Source organism: Echinops telfairi, unplaced genomic scaffold (genome assembly GCF_000313985.2).
Source record: "Echinops telfairi isolate 266 unplaced genomic scaffold, ASM31398v2 ScPeMD7_5592;HRSCAF=6446, whole genome shotgun sequence".
Taxonomy (NCBI): domain Eukaryota; kingdom Metazoa; phylum Chordata; class Mammalia; order Afrosoricida; family Tenrecidae; genus Echinops; species Echinops telfairi.
Genome location: NW_022109491.1, coordinates 6,445,814 through 6,466,318, shown reverse-complemented (window position 1 = coordinate 6,466,318; position 20,505 = coordinate 6,445,814). Strand labels below are relative to the sequence as shown.

Genomic DNA, 20,505 nt, shown 5'->3' with positions numbered 1-20,505 from the left:
GGTCCCTGTTGGAAGAAGGAAACACGAGGCGTGGGGTGGCACAAGAATAAAGGAACCAGCCTGGGATGGGGAGAGGGAAACGCGTCCTTTCTAGATGCCGTGCAAAGCTGGGTAGAGGCGAGGTGGTTTCTACGAAAGGGTCAGCTGGCATTACATTTACACTTGTGTACGTCACAAACCCTTTCTTTCAGAGCAACCCCGTGGAGCCCTGGCAGGGCAGGTGGCGGCGTGACCGTAGCACTCACAGCTGGGGAAACCTGTCTTAGGAAGCCTCTTCAGCCAAGATCAGGGCAGTGTGGTACAAGCTGGGCGTACCCAGTGGCCATGGAGTCCAGGGGGAGCCCTGGGGGTGTAGGGAGTTACACACGGGGCTGTTGACCACAAGGTCAGCAGTCTGAAGCCACCAGTCCCTCTGAGGGAGAAAGATGAGACTTTCTGCTCCCATAGAGAGTTCTCCCCTGTCCTGCAGGGCTGCTGGGTCACAGTGGACTTAACAGCAGTGAGGTTTCAGCTCAATGAACCCCAGTATCCCCATTCGATGTACACCTCTCCTTTGCCTGCAGAGGTCTTGGGCAAGTTACTTAGCTTCTCTGAGCTTCCACGTCCACATCTGACACCGGGGCTAATATTCCCTTTGCAGGAAGTAACTTTTTGGGGGGGAGTGGGGGTTGCAATGCAGCAGCACTGGGAAGTCTCACAGATTCTTGGAGCCTGTGTTCCCCTAGTCGCAGGAATTACGCTGCGTGGTGTCGAGGAGACAGGAATTCATGATGTGCCCTGCTAGTTGGGTGACTGTAGGAGAAATACTGCACTGGGAAAGGCGGTCAAGCCCATCACTGGACTCCCGGCCTCTGAGCCACTGACCTGCATTAGGAAACAGGTCACACTGGACACTGGACGGAGGCTTCTGTTGCTGGAGAATTACTCGCTGCTGACCTGTGCCCCCCCCAGGGAATGCTGGTAGTTTGGCCCACTGGGGCTGCCATGCAAGTCAGCTCACCAGCCCCGCCCCCCACCCTTAGCATTCTCCAAGGCAAGGGTTTCACTTTCAAATTCTAGACTCCCAGATGGCCGCTTCCCGCACCCAGCTGTCACATTCTGCTCCAGTCTAGGTGGCAGCCCGTGCAATGCTTACATCCAGCACATTAGGAAAGCCCTTTTTATTTCTAGCAGGAAGCTCGCCGCTTGCTGTGTCGATGTTCAAGAGGTGACCACTTTGCGTCATTTAGCACCAAGACATTAGTAAAGGTCAGAGTACAACTGCAGACAGTCTCGAAGATTAAACGGCCTCAAGCCCCCAACAGGGTGGACGATGCACTGTGGCGGAGGCAGTTGACATCACAGATGCCTAGGCCGTGCACCCACAAGACCACCACACTGGGTGGTGTGGAAGACTGCCCGCCCTTCATTCCAGCTGTCTGGCCTGGAGAGGGCTACGCACCTTCCACAGCTGGAGCATGTAGAAGCTACACACTCAAGAACCCCGGGGAGGGATTCTGCCTGCACACAACGTTTCCTAACAGATCAACCTTTGAACATGACCCATTTTGTCGCAACTACATGACGCTGTGAATGTCCGTGTTACAATGTGGGGCAGCGGCTGGCCGTTAGGATGCACAAGTGCCAAGAAGCTGACCCTCTTTGGGCATGTTTGGACCCATTCATTCTCTACAAGTTGCTGTAGATATGCCTGGTTCTACCTACAAATGTGACTGTCCAGCATGTCTGCTAGAACACGGTGGCATAGAGTGGGTTAGCCCTGGGCTGCTAAACTCATCATCCGGCTCGGAGGCTGCTCACCTGTAGTTTGCCTCGGAAGCCCACTGCAGCAGTTCTCTGGCCTAAGGGCTGCTGAGTTGGAACCTACTCGATGGCGGGTTTCTTTGTTTTTCACGATTAGAGCAGCAGCAGTATCTTATAGTCAAGGGCTGAGGGACTGATCAGTTGAGACGATCCTGCACATAAGTGACTCCTCAGGCTAGAAAGGTCGCACATGTACAGAAAGCCATCGTCTAAGGAGAGGCAGAAACGAGCTAATAAAGCAAGGTGACCACCAGGCTCTTCTATCTGTGCTTGTTAATGTGTAGCTCAACTTTCACATGTGGTAAAGTGCCACATGAAATTGTTCTCTAGTGAACGCACCAGCAGCAGCCCCCCTCCCTATTGGAGACGGAGACTGGTGCCAATCATCCCCGGCAGCAGATCTGTCAAACAGTGGGAGAAAGGCTGCTCACTACATTACCAGCAAGCAGAAGCAAACCTGTGCTTCCCTTGCTTGCTGGGTCACCTGGCACTGAGCAGCTGCTACTGGCGTCGCGGTGCCATGGTTTCGGAGTGGAGCACTGGCTGCCCGGGGACTGATGTGTACAGTAGTGCCGATGTGGTAAGTGGGTCGATTCCTTTGCAAGTGTTTTCACACAAGGCATTCCCACCTGCAGTAGCTCCAAAGAATTCCAGAACGGGCTCTCCTCTCTCATTCCCCAAGGGCCAACCATTTGGACCAAATAGACCTGCAACAGAAAGGGCGGGTCTTTGGTTCTTATGAGGGGACTGGCAGCTATAAGACAAGGTGACTTCTGTCCATACCTGTAAACGACAAGGGCCAGCGATGGGGCGCCCAAACCAGCTCAGATGTGCCGAAGTGAAGGAAAACAAGTCCTAGCCCTTGACCCCGAACGCACTGCCCCAACAAAACTGAGGACAGGTGGCCAAGCGTCCGGGAAGGACTTGGGCCTGCCCTGTTCCAGCTGAGACCTGGAGGACAACTGCTCAACCTACACTTCCAGCCTCCAATTCGCAAGAAGGTAGCAGAGCACCATGGCTTTCCCCCAAACAAACAGCAACAACGGTCTTTCAGAATGGCTTTTATTGCGACACTTAGGGCTTTTGTGACATTTCCAGTTAGGAATCTTGTTTCCAACTCTTAGGTGGCTAAACCCTTTTCTGAATGCCGAAAAAGCGCCCCACCCCCCACCCCCACTTGACAGGCGGTGAGGAAGTGTACTCCTCTCTGCTCACATGTCCAGACAGGAGTGCACACCACCCCTGCTACTTTGCACACATCTCAACAGTGCTCCCCAAGGGCCGCCTAAGCCCAGGGAAAGCTCGTCCCACCTGTTCACTAAAGGCAGTCACTTCCAAACAAATGTGAGATGGCATAAATCCAGCTGGTATTCCTAGACCAAAGACAGAGAAACTTCGAAATGACACAGGTTCCCCGCCCCACTTCTTTCCCATATTTGGTTATCTATAGCATCTTAACTTGGGAGCATCCTGTTCCAAATATTCACTGGTCTCCAGAGTTTTTGGTCTACCTGTTTGACAGGTCCGTGCTCCCCCAACACCCCAAGCACTTTCTCTCCTGTGCAGTCTCTGAGTGTCACTCTTTTAAGGGGATGCCAGTCAAATCTCTGGGAATAAAAGCCCTAAGATGACAAGTCTTTGGGAAAGGGTTTTAGCAGTTAAGGAAACCAACCACTTCACGATTTGTAGGCCGGCATCCCTGAGAGGTGACAGATGCTTGGTTTGGAACATTCCATCACTGCTGTTAACTGTGGAAAATGCTGGCAGAATTCCACCTCTTGGTTAGGGTCCCTGTTGCTCTAGGGAATTTGAGGACTAGACACCACCTCCTTCCATCGTGCCAGCCCTCCACATGTCTGATCTCCAAAGCCTGTTTTTCTTTAATAGCAAGATGGTCAAGAGAGTTCTAACAAAGGCAGAGAGTGGTTGCCTGTTTAGCACAATTGCTCCCATTACAAGGTGAAAACATTCCTTCCAAAGAAAGACCACCAGGGCATTAAGATTCTGCTTGCAAAATCAATGCCAATTTATGTTTACATACTTTAAATCATTAAAACATTTACACAGATAAGCAGGCTCTTCTCCTTTAAACAAAGGGGGAACTGAAAAACTCAAGGATGTTCACCTTAGCAGTTAAAAATGGAGGGGGTGGGGCGGGATGGGGAAAAAGACCAAAAGACTGTGTAACAGGCGCCTTGGAGAAAGCAAACTGCAGGCGGCAGACTTCAGTTTCCCACTTCTCTGCTTGGCGACTGTGGCTCCCGGCCCCAGCGAGCGCGCCAGGGATTCAAATGGCACTAGATGGGAAAGGGCACAGGGCTGTCAGGTGTAATAAAAGCAAGTATTTACATGAAGCACAATACAGCAATTTATTTAGATGCGTAAAATTAATACAAAGGGAAATAAAGGCCACACAAGTATACATACTACAACCGTGTCATGTATTAGATGGTATAAATGGAGACACAGGGTGGTGTTGAACTCAAGAGAAAACGAAATATCCAAATGGCAGCACTCATTGGTTTGCTGCTTTTAACACAACACACTTTTTATACAGGTCTAAAAGGTGTCAAAATTAGTAGCTGCAAAGTCAATTCTGGCATGTGATTTTTAGCTTAAAAGATTTCAGAAAAACATCCGAAATACCAGTCTTTGTGTGTTTGTTTTTTTGTCAGCTGTAATGTCAAGGGTATTTAGAACAAGAAAAATTCTATAATACAAGAGAGTCCAGGTATATACTTTATGTGGCTGGCCTCTGTTGCAAGATTGTACAAGGTTATGTGCAAAAACTAAGTCTGTCCAAAAGTCCATACTAGCGTAGTTTCAAGCTTCTGCTAGGTAAACTAGGTAAGAGCGTTTATTACACAGCAAGGGCAGCACTAAAAAAAGGAAAACAAACCTATGGTGGGTACACAATAACAATATCATAAGCATCACTTGAATAGGTCTAAAAGTCTGTACAAATATATACATTTCAACTATTCAGAATGAATACATGAAAAAAAGAATTTTTTTTTTTTAAATTTCCCCCAAAGTCTACTGTACACATTGAGCTGGTAGCTTGTATGTTGGCCCTACACTACCGTGCGAGTCAGGGTGACCGCTCCTCCTTACAGACATCCACCCAAACACTTACATCGGGAAAGAAGGGTGAAAAGGTAGGTGAGCTACACCTGGGCTTTTCCTCGTGTGTATTCACGTGAGTCACCAGCACACTGGCTTTTCACATTCAGTCACTGTCACAGCAGGCTCCGAAGCAGTCTCAGCCAACCGTGTGTCATATACTCAGAAATAACCACTGGGACTGCCACGGCCACATGTCCACACCAGCCTTGTGACCCAGCACTCAGAGGGCAGTACCAGTTAGAAGAGAGCTTTGCAGTCAGTCAGGAGGGGGAACTGAGTTCCAGGTGGTGGCGGCAGCAGCCGACACTGGGGCACCGGGCACCTAGGCCTGCTGGCTGCTCAGTTTGACTCCGGCTAAGCTGCCGTGCATGGGCTCGGCTACCCCGTCTGCCATGTTGTCAAACTGCTCTCCGTCCTCACTGTCAATTGTGCTATTCTGCCACTCAATCTGTGGGTTGGGCAAGCGCTCATCATTTTCAGGTGCGTTTTTCCACTGTGACTGGTCCTTTGACCAAAACCCTTCAACTTTTCCATAGGAACTATTCTTCCATTTCAACTGATCTCGGTCACCTTGCACAGCCGCCTTTTGGGGGGCAGCTGGCTTACTGCTCCTTGTGTCTTCACTCTGGGAAGACTCATCAGACCAGGTACCTGGCTTCATTTCACATGCGTTGTCCTCAAAGTCAGACACCTGTTGGGAGCCTGGCCCGCTTTCAGAGGGAGAAGCTCCGTCCTTCCACTCAACAACATCCTCTTGATCAACCTCGCTGTCGGAAGAACCAGGCATCAGTTTGGGCGTCTCCTCAGTCAAATGAATAGTTTCGTATTTGGAACTCTCCTCCTCTTTTTGGTCTAGCTTCTCTTCAGCTTCTAAAGCATCCTCGGGACTCGCCTTTGCTATGTGTTCCTCTGGATTGTCAGGAGGGAGTTTAGGCTCAACTTCATACACAGGGTCAAAGGGGCTACCACTAGCATTGGACTCTTCTTCCAAATTTTCAAAACTGTCTGAGGAGCTGTCCTCTTCCTTCCCCAGGGTGAGTTTTTTGTCAGCTGTCTTACTAGCATTGACCCTGGAATCCTTCTCATCATGGTTTTCAAACAGCCACTCGGCATCAAAATCCATCTCGTGCTTGACCTTATTTAATTCTTTCATGTTAAAGCCCAGCAACACACCCGGCTTGTACTTTTCACAATCGCGGACACATTTCTTCCTTTTGTTGCTGAAATGGGAAGCGATGTCACTCTTCCACAACCACAGGCTGGCCGCCAGCTTCTCAATTTCTCTCCTGGTGGGATAGGGCTGCTTGTTGAAATACTTGGTGAGGAAGCTTTTCCGGGCTTCGTAGGAGTCATCTTCGTGGCCCTTCGGGTCCAACGCTAGGACGACAGGGTCTTCAGGCTTCTCCTCGAAGAAGGTAGGCGCGTCCGCGTCCTCCTCGAGCTTGCGCTTCTTCAGCAGGGGAAACTCCATTTGCTCGTACGTGCGCTTCACAGGGGCCAGGCCGGGAGACTGATTCAGGCGAGAGGGAGCGTTGGTCTTATCCTGGCCATTCTGGGTCTTTCCCACACCCCTGCAGTGGACCAGATGCAGTGTAATGGTAGAGGCGGTCATGTTGCTGGTGTACACACCGAGGCAATGGATGCACTTGTAGGTGAGCTTTTTCTCCACCGGATGAACGGTTTGAATGACCTGGTGTCTCTCTCGTAGATGATGCGCAAGTGCGTCTGATATGGGTCCTTTCAGAATGGAGAAGCAGAGCGGGCAGAGGGTTTTTCCCACATCTTTTTTATAGGGCACTGCCGCTTGAGGTGAACTTTTGACAGGCACGTCTGCCTTTTCCTGGACTTTCGGCTGTGGCTTGGGAGGGACAGGAGGAGTATTCTGGGCATGGTAAGCGACAGATTCAGCCGGGGCATCTCTCAGGTTGTACGTGGTTACAAGGAGATGGATGTTAGTGTGACTGCCCTGCTGCAATGTCAAATCAAAACTCAAAGTGGAATCCGTCTTAGGCCCCATCTCTTCATCAACATGCACCATTCGCATGTGCGCCGCCATCTTTTCCACATCGTTGAAAGTTGAACGGCAGTATGGACAGGACAGACCGTGAATTAGCATGTGGTTGAGCAGGGTATCTGTGGGTAAATAGCGATTACAGTAGAGGCATTTGCTAGTAAAATTGTGTATTTTCATAATGTAGTTGGCTACTGCCGGGACCTTCTCAGCTTTATGCTCCTTTTCGAAGTGCACACTATAGACGTTTTCAGGAAAAAGCTCATTGCAGATCGTACATATTTTCCATTTCTGGGTGGAGGAAGTATTGGCTGGGGGCGGGCCTGTGGCAGCTGCAGGAGGTTTGGAACTGGACTGACCTAACACTCGGGGTGCCTGTGGCTGGGAGAGGGCAGGAGATTTTAACTGGCCTGACGAGAGAGAAGAAGTGTTAGCAGACTGAAGGGAGTATCTGGCTGGAGCCTGGGACCTCTGCTCTGACCCAAGCCCGTAAGACCTTCCATTTCCACTGGGAAGTAACTGCTTCACAGACTGAGACTGCTGAGGAATGGAAACGGGGGCATTGCCACCCAGGCCCAGCCTCATTGACTGGCCTACGCCATAGCTGCCCCCCTGGCCTACTGCTTTGACTCCATAGTTGTTCTGCTGTAGATGAACATTGGACATCATGTTGACTCCTGTGGAATTTAAGTTAGGCTTTGGTATTGAGAGTCGATTTACCATCTGTTGTGATGGCAAAGCGCGGACATTTCCAGAAGCAAGGGAACTAATTCTTGGAGGAAGTCCCATGCCCTTCTTCTCTTGAGGTTTGGGAGCAATCAGCATCAAGGGTTTGGACCGCGGCACTACCACGTTTGTGTGCCCAATCATGGCAGTGACCTGATAGCCTATGCGCTCGTGGTCTTCGATGACGTGTTGCACCAAAGCTTCATAAGACTTCGGCATGAAAAGGCATCGCTTGCAGTGAATACTGCACTCTTCCCGGGCGTTTGAGCCTAAGGGAACTGCACCGTTGAGTGACTTTTCACCTGCCTTTGCTATGTAAGGTGCTGCCACGTGTTGAAAATGTTCCCTGTAAATGTGCTTCCTAACTATTTCATACAGAGGATCTCGGTAAGTGCACTTCTTACAGTAATAAACAGCTTGCTCTACACTGTCAGCCTGCTTAGGTTTAAGGCCATCGTTTTTGTTTTTATCTTTGAAAGTGCTGAGGCTGCTACTTGGCGCGCTGGCATTTGGAGCATGAAATATTTTAATGTGTGTTTCCAAAGTCTTTTTGTCTGCATTGAAGGTACAGTAAGGGCAATTAAGAAGGATCCTATTTTCAAAGTCTTCACTATGGACATTCCGGAAATGACTTTTGTAGGCAGAGAAGAATTTGGAAGAAAACGGACATGCGCTGCAGCAGAAAGGTTTTGTCCGGTAGTCCTAAAGGAAACACAAAGAGCTGGAATTAGAATGCCACCTCAGACAGCAATTACAGGGTCGAGGTTTCCCTGTAGCAGTTTTCAGAACGCCGTTTTATGCATGATTTTAGTATAATGGTTTTATTTTTCCTTTTGTAGTAGTGTTAATCTATAAACACTCAAAAATAGCTTTATATTAAGTACTTTTCATATGCGCTCCAAAGTACAAATCAGAAACTCTATGCTTAGAGAAGATCAGTCACAATTGATTAGTTTTAGATAAAAGATGAGAATTTTACAATGAGAAATGTCCCGATTAAACCACGTGAGATCATTTTCATTCAGTATAACAGCAAGCTGATTTACTTTACAGCAGAATAGGGTCTGGACTGTTTGACTGCAATTAGACAATTGTAAGGACCAAAAACGTGTGCCTTTTATCCTTTTTTTAACCACAGGAAAAACCCCACACCTTCAAAAATGTATTTCTCTGAAGTACAATGTAGTATCACTCAGATTTCACTGCTGATCAAAAAAACCCACTGGTCTAAAAAGAGACCGCTTTCTTCTACAAGCTGCACTGTTTCTTCTCAAAAGCAGCTTCCAAAGAACTCATGCTTTGACTCAAATTAATTAATTAATTAAAAATTTTCTATAGATGGCAAGGAGGGCAGGGCATTAGAACCCAACACTGCCTTACAGAATCTGCTATATCAGAGAATGATGTTCAGAAGTATGATCATGCATGTGTGCAGTAGGTCCGTCCTCTGATGAAGACAAGTGAAACACATGCTTGGAGAAGAGCACTTTTCCCCACAAGAAAGTGACTTGGGTCCCAGACACTGGTTTGAACCAAAATGAAATACTCTCTTTTTCCTCAAAGCTCAACCCTTTCCTGGTTTGGCATCTTTAACTAAAACCACACACCCTACTGGTGACAGTCTCTTGTAGGGCATCAGTGAGAAAGGAACCAGCTAGCTGTACTGCAATACTGAGAGACCCCAGGTCCCAAAGCCTTTAAAGTCTGTTCCGCCAGAAGAATTGACCACTGTCAATATCAAACTTACGCTACTGATCGCAGTCACACTGTTTACCTACCAATACATGCAGACATGGTTTAGATTTTTTTTCCTCTCTTTTTTTTTAACATTTTATTAGGGGCTCATACAACTGCCATCCCAATCCATACACACATCGACTGTGCAAAGCACATCTGCACATAGTTTCTCAAAACACCCCCCCCTCCATCCAAACCCCCGACATTAGTCCTCATTTTTCCCCTCCCTCCCCGGACATGGTTTAATTTAAACATTGTTTTTTTAATGTCAATTTGTAAAAACTTAAAATGCCACACTTCTCTTGATATTGCCAGCCTACAGTCATTTAATGGCTTTACCGGAAAAGAGACCAGCCCATCTCTCTCTAGAAACAGAGAAAAGGGACGGAAACCTGAAGAAACAGAAATGCTGGAGAGGAAATGGACGTGTTAAAGCAGGGACAAGGGGTGGGCTGGTATGTATCAGGTCCTGGCACTTTTAAACTGCAGTTCCTTTTCTCATGATTGACAGTGCAGCCCAGTGACAGAAAAGACAGAAAAGTGTCCCAGTTTCCCTACCACTTACACTCAGGGAAACCCGGACATACACTTTTGAGCCTTTGCACCTGAGACTGCTGGCTACAAGCCCCACAACACTAACAAAGGCCTAGGGTTTGTTAGGGGTCTTCCTGTGAATGCCGCCTGTTGGTTGGGAAGCCACCCCCACCCCCACCCGCCTGCCACTTACCTGGTTTTTTGTAAGTGAAGGGTCCCACAGTCCTACATCCTCCCATGTAGTGTTTTTCAAATAAAAGTCATTAGGTTCAAACTGTTTAAAATCCTAGAAAACAGTGAAAGAAGTTTACAAAAAACATAGCAGTATCACTCTAGCCCAACCCTGCATATAAATCCCACCACTTAAGAGGGGAAGGGGACGAGGAGAGGCACAGGAAAACCAGCCCCACCAAAAACGAAATTAGCCACAAGGCATATGGAAGTGGCACTGAATATTTAATTTCAACCAAACATCCCCCCATGGTCAGCCAGGTTGCCATGGAAACCACTGAGGGCTCTAAATACGTAAAAATCAGCCAAACATTAACACCCAAACACTTTTCATTAGAATACTGTAACTCATCAGTTACAATACTGAAATGGAGGCTAAGACAGCAAGAGTCCCCTTTAGTTCTGCAGATATGATGGTCTCTAGTGGGGAGGGGGTGGGAAATTGGACTGGAAGCCCAGAAGAACACTCAGATTTCTGAAGTCAAAAAGGAGACATAGGAATCTACACAAAGAAAATAAGTATGATGTTAAATACATAGGCTTATGTGAAAATCAAATGGCCCATCTCTTCAAAGACTAGGAAGACAGTGTATTGGGGTAAAACCCCTCTTGTTTCTAAAGGGCTGAGTAAGAGTCAGTGTAGCAGAGTGCTTGTAATACCAGTCTATTACGGGTGTAGTGCTAAAAGAACACATCAAATGCAGGATAGAAAAGTCCCCTCAACATTCCTGTGAAGACCACCTTACCACGTTCATGAATGGACTGCCTCCTTTACCTGGGCAGAGCTACCTGACTTTGTGGTGAGGAGAGAGGCTGCTTCTACACTGGGACCACATAACCAGAGAAGCCCACCCTGGAGAACTGCAGTCTTCACGCTGTATCCCTAGAGGACATTAATGGGAACCGAGCAAAGAAATGCTGCACGAAGGCATTTGCTTTTTCACTTCTAACTCTGCCCCGTGAGGGAGCAGGGAACTAGATGCTGGGGGAAATACACAGGTGAGCAAAGTAGCTAGGGTCTCCAGCCAGAACTTAGAGGATAGTGGGGAAAACCGCTTTGAAACCGCTCTTTAATCTGAGGCTTTCCGAGACCAGCTACCCGTTAGGTCTGGAAAAGCAGGTGGCACTGCCCTGGCTATCTCACAGGCTCAGAGACTAAAACACCTAGAAAATGCAGGCTAAGCCTAACCTGTCTTACAAGGGGAAGATGTGGTCTATGATGGGTCCAAAGGGCCAGCAAAGGCTCAGTTGATCCCACAGAAAGAGACAACCAGCACCCAAACCACCACACACACTCCGCCTGCACACCAGTCAGCTCCACCATGACACCCACTCAGTGTGTAAGGCTGCACTGATTTCTTCACTCATCAACTGGAAATAAGAAGTCCTACCTTCTCCCAGGGGCTGTTTTTAAGGTCTAACAGAGATCATTTTAGAGCACCTCACTCACACAAGCCACTCAATGGTAGCTGCTTTTGTTTCAGGGTGCAAAGATGAAACTAGTCCATTTTAGGGAGAAGGGGATAAGTTAGGCTTACTGACAAAGCTCTGGTGAAGCTAATGCTGTGGTTGAGACTCAGAATCCCACCTAAGAATGCTCCACCATGGCCGTTGACGCAAGGTAATGGCTCAGAAGCTGAGTCACATTAAAATAAAAATTAAAAAAAAAATGACATGCTACTTACTTCTATATGTTCTTTACAGTATTCCAACCCAATGTCACTAAGTATTTTTTTCACAGTTTTCCGGGCTTTTCTTAAACTGCCAAGATTGTTGACAGGAAGTTGGAACATAGTTTCTAGTGGGGAAAAAAATTTAAGTCAAGTCAAAACATGTACAACTTGTAATATTTACTAATTCCACTAATGGCAGGTAGGATCGATCACAAACCCTCACCCAGTCTGATAAAAAAGGCAGGCATCAAGGTATTCTTACTTAGCTCGTATGTTCTGTATGTACAGCGTATGGCCCTAATCTGTGCTGTCTGTCACAGAAATTGCTTTGGGTGAGACTGGCTGAGCCCGTCTATATTCCCAATCCTGATGGGTATGTATATATATATGTATATATATATATAGACTTCTAAAAAAAAACCAATTAGTTCCGTGATGAATTGAAGTTGGGAGTAAGGGAACCAATACCAACCAATTCTTTTAAACTCAAGTGTGAGTGCTCTTTCTGTTATGTTGAAATTCTGAAAACAGGAAAATGTTCACCATAGCAGTATCATTCTCACGTTTCTGGTTGTCAGGAAAAACCTTTCCTTGTCTGGGAATTGTCCTGCATGTTGCAATTTTATCTTTAAAGAGACACCCTAGAAGTTTGTTTATTCCCCAACAGAAACACTAGTGGGTAGGCAATTCACCCCCCTGTTAGCACACCTGAGCCACAGGGCCCTCCCCCTTCTGCCAGGGGATGAATGGATGCTGAGTGGGAAAGTGGGTGGCTTCGGAGCACAGTAACCCCCGTTAGAGATCTTAATGATACAAAGAAGCTGAGAATTCTTTTGAAATATAAAAAGCCTACATGTGTAAGGGAACTGAGTTTAAATCCACTCCCCCAAGTTCTTCACAACCAAGACTTTCCCTTTAATAAGAAAACAGACTGAAAAGCGGGCAGCTGTGCATTTGTATGGCTTCCATGTGGCTGATTCATAAGTATTCCCTTTAAGAAAGTCAAGGATTTATCATACAATTTACACCTAACTCACCCACCCACCCCTACTCCTTTTCAGGACATAAACCCAACTCAATGCCACGGAGTCAATTCTAACTCCCAATGGCCCTACAAGGCAGGGTAGGACAGCTCCTGAGGTTTACTAATGTTAAATCTCTCTGGGAGCAGACACCCATCTTTCTACCATACAAGATGTCTTATGAACTTCAATAACTAACCTTTCAGTGGCCCCAGCTACCAGAGCTTCTTGCAGGACACAAGTACAAAACAAAACAAAAACACAAATGCCAAAGCAACAGGCACTAAAATTTGATACATGTAAACTTGGCTTTCTAATCAATAAAGGCTGTTGTTTCTCTAATGTCATTGTCACTTGGAAACACAATAAAATCTCATGTTACTTATTCTTTTAATTGGAACAATAAATGTTAACTATGGAGAAGTTGAGGGGAAAAGAGAAACCTACCCAAACAGACAATACACCGGGAGTTCTGAATTTGTGTGTTGCCAGACCTTAGAAGTCTCCCAGGATGTACAAGACATACCAGAAGTTTAACTGGGACCCAAAGAGAACCACCTCTCACTGAGATGAGATGGAAAAGCTACCAGGCAGGAGCCCAGTGACTCACAGCTACCAACTGCCCGCTAGGCCCCACTCATAATTTGCATATTGGTCAGGCAATAGCTGAGAAGTTGCTACTAATGTAATTCATGGGCACTTAAGGTGGAATCCATTATTACATAAATTTTGTGGAAATTTTACTGCCAAACTGTTAAAGGATCTTTTTGAAATTTTAAAACCAGAAAGATTAAGACTAGTTATTTAATAACAGTTCCCACAAATCAGGTCTTTTAGAGAGAGTGTCACCTGATAGAAAATGTTCCAGAAAAACAAAGGTGCTAGGGGGCAATCCTGCCGTGTACACATAAGAGCTAACTTGCTTTTACTCTCCTGGTAAACTCGGTGGGCCAGCTTTCCAAATAAAGCCCACCCCACTTTAAGAGCAGTGATAGGCTCAGAAGGCAGCCATTGTTGGTGTCCTCTGTCCAGGATACAGTTCAACATCTCCATAAAATAGGATGGGACAATTTTGAAATGTCACTACTGAGGCTACCTACATCTAGAAAAGATCATGGGAGGTCCCAACTGGTGACGGGGGTGGGGTGGGGGTGAACATCAGAATCCCTAAGTGCCCACGGTGCCCACCACATAAGGCACCTCAGTGCTTGGTTAGTACCCAAAACTGATTGCAGCTAGGAGAAAGTATGTATGCTCCCCCCAAGGAAGCTTGGCTGCCAGAACTGCAACATTTGGGGTTCACTCCTCCATGCTTAGCAACTAGGAAGAGCCCATATTAAAATGTACACTTCTGATTTGGGTTATGATCATTTTGGAAATTCCATCAATCTGTCCCCTTCCCCCACTAATGGAGGTGGCCTTATACAAATATGGCTATGACAGCCATTTCCAAGATTTTATCCATGAAGTCAAAACTTCAGGAACATTCAAAAAGATTCTTCCAGTTTATTATTTTAACTGAAAGAGCCAGAGAGCGCCCCTCTTCAGAAGGACCCAAAGATAACCGCTTATATGTACTTCTGGAGCTTTTCCATGTCTGAAAGAAGCCAAAATTCCTCGAGACAAAGCTGTGACCAAGCTTAGCAATCACACTAGAATTACTATGGGAAACAAGAGAAAGAAACGTAAGGGTTCCCAGCTTGCAACTCAGAAACCTAAGGTCACATCACCAAAGTTCATTGATGTTATTCATTCTCGTTTAAAAACCTTCTCAAGAAGGTCTCCAGGCCAACTCCAGGAAACGAGGGATCTGGACAGGAAGCCCACGCAGAAGCTTACCTTCAAGCGTCCCTCAATGACAAACCCTCTGTGCCCCTCTCCTTGGCCGGCAGGAGGGCACTCCCATCAGGCAAGTAAGCACTGCCGCTAACATACAACCCGAACAAACGAGAGACCTCCACAACCAAAGCCACTCATTCCATGGAAATCAGCTGTGCGATTGCTCGTCTGTCCAATCATTCTCTGAGCATCTACGCTGTGCTAGGAATAGAGCTGAAGAAGTAAAATCCTCCCTCAACAAAACAATCCAGCACTTCTAGAGGGCAGGGCTAAAGCTCAGAGCAAGCAGCCTTTGCCATAAGAATACAGACATTTATTCTTACCTGCCCAGTGTCATCCTGAAAGTCCCTGCCACCACCGATGTGCTGCCAACTATGACAGGGTGTACATGTCCAGGTAGATCAATAAATGTATTCTATCTCCCGACACTGTGTTTAGTATGAAGACAGATATGTGACTCAAACAGGGGTGACAGTGATGCTCAAAAGGCAAGTCGGGAGCTGTAAGCACATAGAGAAAGGTCTTCAATCCAGCTATGCCTGGTAGACACCCCCCAGACTTTTCAGACATATGAACAATCACATTTATTTTTGCTGAAGCCCTTTAGTTCATATCACTGGCAGTCTTGGAAGACCCACTGGGCAGTAGGAACATACAAAAGGAAGGAAACAGCTTAATTACACTTGAGAATCTGACCATGCAGGAAGAGTACTTTCCCGGAAGATGTCGTTCTTAAAGATGCTTTGGCCCTTGGTTGGGTTCACTAAAACAAAAATATACTGTGTAGAAAAAGTCTGACACACTTTCTAAAGTTTAAGAGTATGGGCAAGTTCAACAACCTATTAAGACCTAAGAATAGGGCCAACATTTCAAGTGTCTTATTCATAATTTAAGAGAACTATTTTAAAAAAAATCCCATGGCATCTGATGAACTAGACTTAAAAAGCGTAAATTTTTGAAAGCGATCTAAGTTCACTGTTGAATGATCTTACTTGTATCAAAGGAGTCCTTGGTGGAGCAGTGGTTAAGCTCTCAGCTGCTAACCAAAAAGCTGGTTTGAACTTAACAGCTGCTGCTCACGAGAAAGAGCTGTGGCAGCCTGCTTCTGTAAAGAGTATAGCCTTCAGACCCTGGCAGGGTAGTTCTCCTTTGCCTTGTGGGGCTTCTAAGAATTGGACAGAACTGAATGGCAATGGGTTTAAATTTGGTTTTGGCTTCTTATATTGATATCTACACATTGCGGCCACACCTATTATAGAAAGCACCAGTGAGACAAAATAAAAACGACAGCTACAGCCCAAGGTTACAAATGAATTTAAATACAAGCTCCCTCCCCTCACCAAAAAGTACTCCTTTACTCGAGATCTGTATGGGGAAAGGAGTGGGGCACAGTGAGGCAGTACACAGCAATAACCGTGAGCTTTACTTAACCAAATTGGTGATGAACTGAGAAATCTAATTACAGTAATTTATGGAACAATGCTAGTGCTATGTGCCATCAAGTTGGTTCTGGCTCATAGCAACTATATGTACAACAGAATTAAACACAGCCCAGTCCTGTGCCAGCTTCCTAATTGCTATGCTTGAGTTTGTTGCAGCCACAGTGCCAGTCCATCTCCTTCAGGAGCTTCCTTTTTTGGTGGCCAGCCACTTTTACTAAGCATGATGCCTTCCTCCTGGTAACATGTCGGAAGTCCTCGCTTCTAGGAGCATTCTGGCCGTGCTCCTCCCAAGAAAAGACTTGTTTGGTCTTCTGCTTCTGGCAGTCCATGGCATATGCAATATTCTCTGCTAACACAACAGCTCTGCCCCAAACTCTGGCTTTGGTCAGAAGATGGCACTATTAAATCAGCAGACTCGAGGAAAAAGCTTGTAGGACCTGACACACAGGCCCAATGTGGGTTGCCCATGTAGTACCTCTGTTAAGCTACCAGATAAAAGTATGGCACCGGAAGACAAGCAGAAAAAACATGTTGGCCTAAGGGCAACAGAACTGTGCTATTGGAAAGTTATATAAAAAAAAAAGGGAAGCAATCTTAAACTTCTAGACCAGGCAATAAGCCAAGAGAGAAAACTAAATCAAACTTGTCCATATTATATTTTAAAGTTACCCTAAGTGTTGTTCAACACGGCATCTTCAAAACAAAAAAAACTTGGGTGGGGGGAAATCCCAAACAAGCCGGCATTATTTAAAGTTTTCCAAATCCCTGGTAAAAGCATTCGGTACTAATCTAACAAGTCACAATATACAGCAACAACTACCATAATGTCCTAGTTTCTATCCACTGTGAGTATAACAACTTTCTAATATTTAGGAGCCCCAAATCTCTACCCAGAGCAACAACTAAGGTGTACTAATAATGCAAGGCTACATTTCTCATGATAAAAATACCTTAATACTACATACACCAGGTGCTAGCCAAAGAGGCGTACAGTTTTTCTGTAGCACCTACACATAAACTGCTAACTCCAAAAAAGATTTAAAATTTTTCTTAAAAAATAAAACAAAATAAATACATATATGAAAGAATGGAAGCACTCAAATGGGTCAGAGGAGAAAGTGCTTTCTCTGAAGCCTCTCCTTGAAAAAAAAAATCACCAATCTAAGTAAGCAACGCCTCATGCAAATGTATGCCCACATAGCCAACTGCTACGCAGAATCTGGGCTAATGGGGCCACCAACCGAAGCTAGACATTTGATGGCTATACCACAATTCTACAAAGATTACTCAAAATCTCCCCTAAGTAAAACTACTATCTGATCAGCATATGAAGTTACAAGATCCTTTACAGTACCCCTAATCAAAGGCTGGAAATGACGACACTATGAATGAAATTGGTAGCTGCTGCTCCTACACTAAAAAAATTTAGGAAGATGTTCAAGCTATTATAATTTCATACTTGGTAACAACACAATTTGTAAGAAGTGCAGACACAGATGTTTGGCCCAAAATACTAAACTTAAAACCAAGTACTCCAATTAATGCTGATGTAAGCATTTACGTGAGATCTTAGAATCTATGCCAGGGTTAAGAGTCAGCTTTTTGGAAGTTTCTTTAAAGCAAAGATCTAACTAAAGAACGATAAGCTATGCTGGCAGTTTCCTCCGTGGGACAAGGCATTTTAAGAAAAGTCTCACTAACAGAATCAAAGTTGTCAGTTACTTTGCTGCTATCTATGAGCACAGTTAAAACACAGATCTTGTCTTTGGGGAAACAATTCGGTCCCATTAAGATCAAAACTACAGAAAGAAAGCACTCTTCTCTTACTTACACACCCTTATATCTCCCCTGCCTTACCCCACAGCAATACATTTAATACCATAGCATTTTATCAAGTAAAACTTAGATGAGTAAGCCTATTAAGAGCCCATGTTCAGCCTGGGAGCAATCAGCACTCCACTCAACCTTTTAAGACGCAGCACTGAACAGAAGCTGCTGCTCTCTCACTCTGCGAGAGCTTGCTTCAGATGTCAGAGGCACTTCCACAACTTTTTTTAAAAGGGTAACTAACTCTACCACCATCTCCACCTCCTCTCTTCCCAATCCGAAACACCACTGAACAAGTAATTCTGTCGTCTAGGGGCAGAATGCTCTACTACTGGACCAAGAAGTATCACTGTGCTGCATGACGAAGGAGAGAAAAGACAGTTTTGCTTCAAAATCTTACTGGAAGATGTACAGTAGTGTTAGGGTTAAAAGAGCGGACACTCTGGAAAGGCCCATCTGTACCAAAATTGAAATTTGAAGAATAGTATCAATTGTAGAACACTGTTGAAGACAAAAAGGGGCAGAAAGTATATTCAGTTTGTTTTCTTGCACACTTAACTACTAATTGCAATAGACTTTTATTCGCTCAGTATGATAAACAATTTAAAAGTTTCAAGCACAAAATCGCTTCCACTTTAGACAGGAAAAATACCTAATTTTTTTTCAAGTTTTAAATCATGTCAATTATAAAATTCTTTTAATATTTTGTAATTCTTTATCATTTTAATAACATTTAGTTGGCAAAGAGTCTGTCTAAATATAAATAGCATCCTGCATGTTTGGTAACCGGAAAACACTGCCACTTTTCTGTAAACAACGTGTGGCTCCTTTCTACAAATTAACTCCTGCCTGGACCCTCTAGCAAGGGAAAACATCATCTCACTGGGCAGCTCTGTCCATGTTAGACAGCAGTGTTGACCATGTCTTGTAACCCACCAGTCGCTCCTAGTTCAGCAATGAGCCATCGAGACCCCCCACTCCAAAGCCTTTCCCTCTCCCCCAAGTGAATTATTCACAGCACACCATTCTCCCTGCCACCTCACAGGCTGCTCTACCCCCCACAATGTCCATCTCTTGAGTGCCCTGAATGAACTGGGGCTCAGGTGTGCTGTCGTCATCAAGAGGGTAGGAAGTGTGCCGAAGCCGGGATTTTGGGACATCACCTTTAAACGATGCTTCCCGAGTGCATTTTGTGTTGGTGGCAGACACTTTACACATGCTCTACTATCAACTACAATCTTTCTTTTAAAATGTGTGCTGCTTTTTTAAAATTTTTTTTTAAGCATGAGTTGCCCAGCTCTGGAGAAAAGGAAACGTCCCTGCCCGCCCCCCAAAAAACCCCTGACATTTATTGACTCTCCACCTGATCAGAAGTGGCTACCATGAAGCTTCCCTGTCTTCTCATATTATAGGGGCAGCCTGGCTGCAAAGAAAAAGGAACAACTGCTCAGCAGAGGCCTCAGGCAGATGTCAGAGATGGGAAACCACAGTACACATGGAAATCTGTTTGGGAAAAGCAGCACCGTGAACTACTGCACCTGAAGTTTGTCAAATTAAACCATGCTCATTTTACAGATTAGCAATTGGCCTACTGCCCTAAGCTCCGGATCTCAGATGTAAAGCTTCTCCCATTACCCCAGGAGAGGATATGATGGGTGTTCTACACTCACCCCCATCACCAAAACACCAGCCCACTGTGTAATATATATGCATTGGAGAGAGCAAATACTAGAACATTCATACTCAAGGTTGAAATGACCTTAACAAGCCCAGCCAGCCAGTTCAAAGCAGTGATAGAGAGACTGAGGACCTGCACACAGTTCAGAGGCTGGGTGGGGGACAAGAACTGGGCTCTGAGAATACTTGCCCTAAGCACGCTTCCCATCACCACGGGTGCCAGTAGTCACAAATCCCGCCTAACAAATTCTTCCAATCAAAATCATATAGTGGAAAACCACAGCCCTAGTAACCTCAAAAAATAAGCCAAACCAGTTGTCACCATAGCTTTGAAAAACAGGTGTAAAAAAGAAGAACAGGCGCGTCCCATGGCTCTATTATTATCCCACTAGCTGAAGCTCTACAACCAAATCCTTCTGAGGATCACCTAGGAAAGTCAAGGTTTCGATTTCTCCTCCTTTTCTAGAAGGTACGAGCCACAGATGCCAGTCAAGTAGCACTTCTTTTGCTGTTACAAAAAGTCACTAAAAATCTGTAACTACATGCATGTTTATGGCATTATTCATAACAGCCAACAAGTGGAAATCACCTAAATATCCATCAAATGATGAATAAGCTAAATGTGGTATAGCCTACTATGGAATATTAGTCAGCCATAAAAAGGAACTGGGAACTGTTATGTTAACTACACCATGAACCTTGAAAACATGATGCTAAGTTGAAGAATCCAGTCTCAAAAGGCTATAATTTTATGTTCCCACTTAGAGGAATATCCAAAACAAGCAAACCCAAAGACAATAGACGAAAGTTTGTCAAAGGCTTGGGGAGGTTTTTTGGTTTTTTTTTTTTGGAAAAAA

The 20,505-nt window shown here is 45.4% G+C and overlaps 1 protein-coding gene across 1 annotated transcript; it reads right to left on the bottom strand.

The window, feature by feature from the left end:
- Positions 1 to 4,147: 4,147 nt before the first annotated feature.
- On the bottom strand, positions 4,148 to 15,509 carry LOC101638220 (activity dependent neuroprotector homeobox). The gene is made up of 4 exons (XM_045295209.1): positions 15,026 to 15,509; positions 11,854 to 11,966; positions 10,131 to 10,223; positions 4,148 to 8,368 (listed from the first exon to the last, which is right to left on the bottom strand). Exons 2-4 carry the CDS (start codon positions 11,959 to 11,961, stop codon positions 5,252 to 5,254), a joined length of 3,318 nt encoding a protein of 1,105 aa, XP_045151144.1. The 5' UTR covers positions 11,962 to 11,966; positions 15,026 to 15,509; the 3' UTR covers positions 4,148 to 5,251.
- Positions 15,510 to 20,505: the final 4,996 nt, after the last annotated feature.